We start from the raw sequence: 4,177 nt of genomic DNA, 5'->3' as shown, positions 1-4,177 counted from the left end.
CCTGTGGACCTGTACTGTCCTATTGGAACTTTTCCACTAATTCGATCCTCTAGAATACAGCCACAGGACTTTATAATAGGTCTATTTGACCAAAACCTCAAAACTCCAAATAACAACAACTCGTATCAAAAATAGGGAGCCACACAGCGTCTTGGTCATTTAGAACCACAGAGCGCGAATGGCCAATGTGCGCGCGCACGTTAATCTCTCCCGGAGCCCCCGTATCTCTCACTCGCTCATTTATCTATAATTTCGGTTTGTTTGATCGAAGAGACACTTTACCTGCTGCTCGGCGTTCAGACGGGGCAAGAACAGATCAAACGACTCTATCCTATATATGGCAAGACAACTTAGCCTTGAGCTCTGGTCGTATGATCCGTTCGCGTCCCGTCCTCTGGCCCGGCAGCTGGCGAGTCCCTATTTCCTCCTGGTCGCGACGCCAATTATGTCGGAGATTAATCGAGATTTAAAACACTTAGACTAATTTAAGAGAAAGTGTAAAAGAAATCGAGGGGTCCGGAGCAAGAATTGAAAAAGACTTTATCGTGAAGAAAAACAACAACGACAACAGCCTGAGTGGGTCTGCAGAGTCACTGGCCCAACATTGGGCTGCAGCCTCACTTTATACACATATAGGAATTTCTTTGCTTACAATGGAGTCACAACGGGGTTTCCGCCCGTCAATCTTCGTCCCAGCATGTTATCAACTGCCCAGTTCTGTGGTCTGCATGGATTTACCTCGTTAGCCAAGATGACCCAAGGCTGAAAGGCTGAGGTCAACATGACTTGACCCAGCAGTTCTCAGGACATTCCTGTGCTCCTACCATCTGCTCTGAACCCAGACTCTGCAAGCATCTTGTGGTTTCCACCATTAAAATTATTAAACCTATTAATAATCATGGTTTACCATAGAATATACTCACTAATTTCTACCACACCTTGGCCCGCAGGTTTTTCCAGCGCAGTGTTACTTGTTTTAAGGTCCTCTTTTGGCCAGACCCCAAGGCATTGATTCGGTTGGTAATGTCTTCCCAAATGGTGTCTTTCCCTTTCTTGGTGACCTCCCCACCCTTTGCCGAGCTGAAACCACCTACTATTGTGGCAAAATTGGCCCGAACACCCTCCAGTAGTGCGTACGTTTCTGCCACAGTGAAATTAGGCCCAAGGAGAAATTATGATTTCTCCTTGGTCTCCATGATTTCGCACACATTTCTCTTAACGCCTTGGGCATTATTGCTTTGGCCTGTGATCAATTAGGCTTCTAGTAATTAGCTTGTTGCTGGTTAATTGGTTTGACCACTTAAACACATCATGTTTCGCACACATTTCTCTTAACCTACAGAGGCATCCAGATGGCGGGTATTGTTCATCGGTACCATAGGAGAAGGCACCCTGCTAGGGTGTACGCTGAGCGTGCCAAACCACTTGAGCAATACACTTCAGATGAACTGTATGCACGTTTTCGCTTTGGGAGAGATGACATCAAGTACATTTCAGACCTGATTAGACCAACACTCCAACACAAAACCCGAAGGAGTCATGCTTTGTCCGTGGAGGAACAGTGCTTAATTGCACTGCGCTTTTACGCATGTGGGACTTTCTACCAAGTAATAGGAGACTATATGGGAGTGGACAAATCCACTGTGAGTAATGTGGTGAAGGTTGTGTCCATGGCACTGGGCAGTCTTATCAATCAATTTGTTTCCTTTCCCAAGGATGACCAGATTGCTCAGACTAAGCACAAGTTTTTTCACATGGGGAACATGCCTAACACGATTGGAGTTATCGATTGTACACATGTGCATATCCAAGCACCTCGTGAGAGGGAGTGGGAGTATGTAAATCGGAAGGGGAGGCACAGCATCAACGTACAACTTGTGGGCAACGCCGACCTCATCATCACCAACTGTGTTGTGAAATGGCCAGGGTCTGTCCATGATGCACGCATTCTAAGACAGAGTGCACTATACAGAGAGCTCCAAACAAACCGGCCAAATGGCATTATATTGGGAGACAGCGCTTACCCACTTTTACCATGGCTAATGACCCCTTTTCCGGTTGCAAATACACATGAGCAAGCACGCTTCAACATTGCACATTGCAAAACAAGATGTGCCATTGAGCGCTTAAATGGAGTGCTGAAGAGAAGGTTTGCCTGTCTTAACTACCTGCGAGTAGAACCTAAGGTGGCATGCAACATAATTCTGGCCTGTATTGTTCTGCATAACATCGCCAACAGGCGTCATGTCCCTTGCGATGCCAGTGACGCTCATGATGGACCTGAGCCTGATGTAGACCCAGAACAGCCACGAATGGTCCTACCTAGTGAGGGACACACTGGACATGCTATAAGAGAGGGAATGGTACGAAACTACTTTTAACTTTGAATAACTGTGTACAATTTTTGTATACAAATGTATCATAGCTTTTCTTTATTTTATTTTTCTCATCATTATCATTTTGATTATCATTTTTATGATTTGAATTCATCCGAAATATGAATAAATGTATATCATTTGCCAAAAAACTGATTTTGTCATCATTCATTTTGTTTAAAAAACTCAGAAAATTCAGAAAATCACAACTGGATCAGGATAATCTTGTTTTTTTGGATCAAATGTATCCCAAACCAACTTCAAAGTTTTGAACAACACAAAAGGAAGGTTTGATCCAGATCAAATGTAAGATCGGATTACGTGATCTGATCTTCTTTCTGAATCCATCTTTAGTTTTGAGCAACCCATTTTCAAGATTTGATCCAATCCGTTATCCGAAATCCCACTGGATTACTTTTGAAAAACTGGGCCCTGGAGATAAGTCGGTTTAATTAAATACTCAAGTGAAATACAAGCAGGTACCTCTAAATTGCAGTTATTGTACAGTACTTCGGTAAGGGCATTTACAATCCATCACTAAAGTTTTGATTGAGTATTTGAGTATTCTGATTCAGCGGATTTAAAATGTATTTGTATAATCTTCACAAATCTTGCAGCAATGCAATGTTAATGTATCATCATGGAAAATTAGTATTCTGATTCAGCGCATTTACTATTTATTTTAGAGCTGTCAAGCGATTCAAATATTTAATCGTGATTAATCGCATTAATGTCATAGTTAACTCGCGATTAATCGCAAATTATTTGTCTATGCTAAATATCCCTTGATTTTTTTTGTCCCATAATTCTTCTCATTTTAATTCTCTTATCAACATGGTGAAGTGCATCGGCTTGCCTTGTGCAAATGATTTTTTATTGATAACAACATTGGCATATACTGATCAAAACAGGACGATACAAAAAAAGAGCCTATAGTGCAATTAAACGACTGCTTTGAACAAATGTCATTTGAACATAGCAGTCAGGCTACTGCTTCTTTGTTTTGAGCCAAAGAAAAAAAAAATATATATATATATATTTTTAAATAAAATAATTGCGTTAATCGCAATACATTTTTTAACTCTGTTAAAATTTGTTTGCTTTGATAGGAAGCCCATCCAGGACGAAGTTGACCTGGAGAAGGCAGCTTCCAGGCAGATGAAGATGGGGGGCTCTACTTCTTATTACCACAACAGGAACAGAACGCAGCCAAGCCAATGAATTCATTCAAGTCACTGAAAAGTCTGTCTGTAACATTTGGAAGATACAGTTCAACCATGCAGGACTTTTCTAATTCCCAGATAGAGCACTTTGTTGCAGTCAGACATTTGTTTTTGTTTACCTTTAACATAGTGAGGCTGGAACACACTAGTTTGACCTGGCTTGGTGGAAAGCCCACTCACCACGTCAAGGTGCAGGTCATGAGTGGGAAAAATGGTTTGTGTGTGTGTGTGTGTGTGTGTGTGTGTGTGTGTGTGTGTGTGGCACTCCAAGCGTCCTTCCCTGTGTGTCTGGGGGCACTCCAAGCGTTCTTCCCTGTGTGTGTGTGTGTGGGGGCACTCCAAGCGTCCTTCTGTTGGGAAAAATAACCTGCTGAGTACATTACATGTACATTACAAATATAGCTAACTCCTACCCTAGCCTGATGAGCACATCACATGGCAGACACATTACAATATAGTCAACTCTTGCTCTAACCCAACGAACACATAACACAAACATGATAATATAGTCAGGTCAAGGCCGGAGCCGAAGGCCCCATTTCCCCATCCAGGCAAATGGTAGACACTCAGACAATGCAC

At 42.3% G+C, this 4,177-nt stretch overlaps 1 protein-coding gene across 1 annotated transcript; it reads left to right on the top strand.

The window, feature by feature from the left end:
* The first annotated feature begins 928 nt into the window (after positions 1-928).
* LOC130378687 (putative nuclease HARBI1) lies at positions 929-2,515 on the top strand. Its single transcript, XM_056585392.1, has one exon. The coding sequence runs from the start codon at positions 1,353-1,355 to the stop codon at positions 2,379-2,381; it is 1,029 nt and encodes a 342-aa protein (XP_056441367.1). The 5' UTR covers positions 929-1,352; the 3' UTR covers positions 2,382-2,515.
* Positions 2,516-4,177: the final 1,662 nt, after the last annotated feature.

Source organism: Gadus chalcogrammus, unplaced genomic scaffold, assembly GCF_026213295.1.
Source record: "Gadus chalcogrammus isolate NIFS_2021 unplaced genomic scaffold, NIFS_Gcha_1.0 GACHA099, whole genome shotgun sequence".
NCBI classification, from domain to species: Eukaryota; Metazoa; Chordata; class Actinopteri; order Gadiformes; family Gadidae; genus Gadus; species Gadus chalcogrammus.
This window is presented reverse-complemented; position numbering and strand designations above follow the sequence as displayed.

Excerpts from the sequence above, each read along its gene's own strand:
- LOC130378687 (XM_056585392.1), top strand. The coding sequence starts at position 1,353 with ATGGCGGGTATTGTTCATCGGTACCATAGGAGAAGGCACCCTGCTAGG.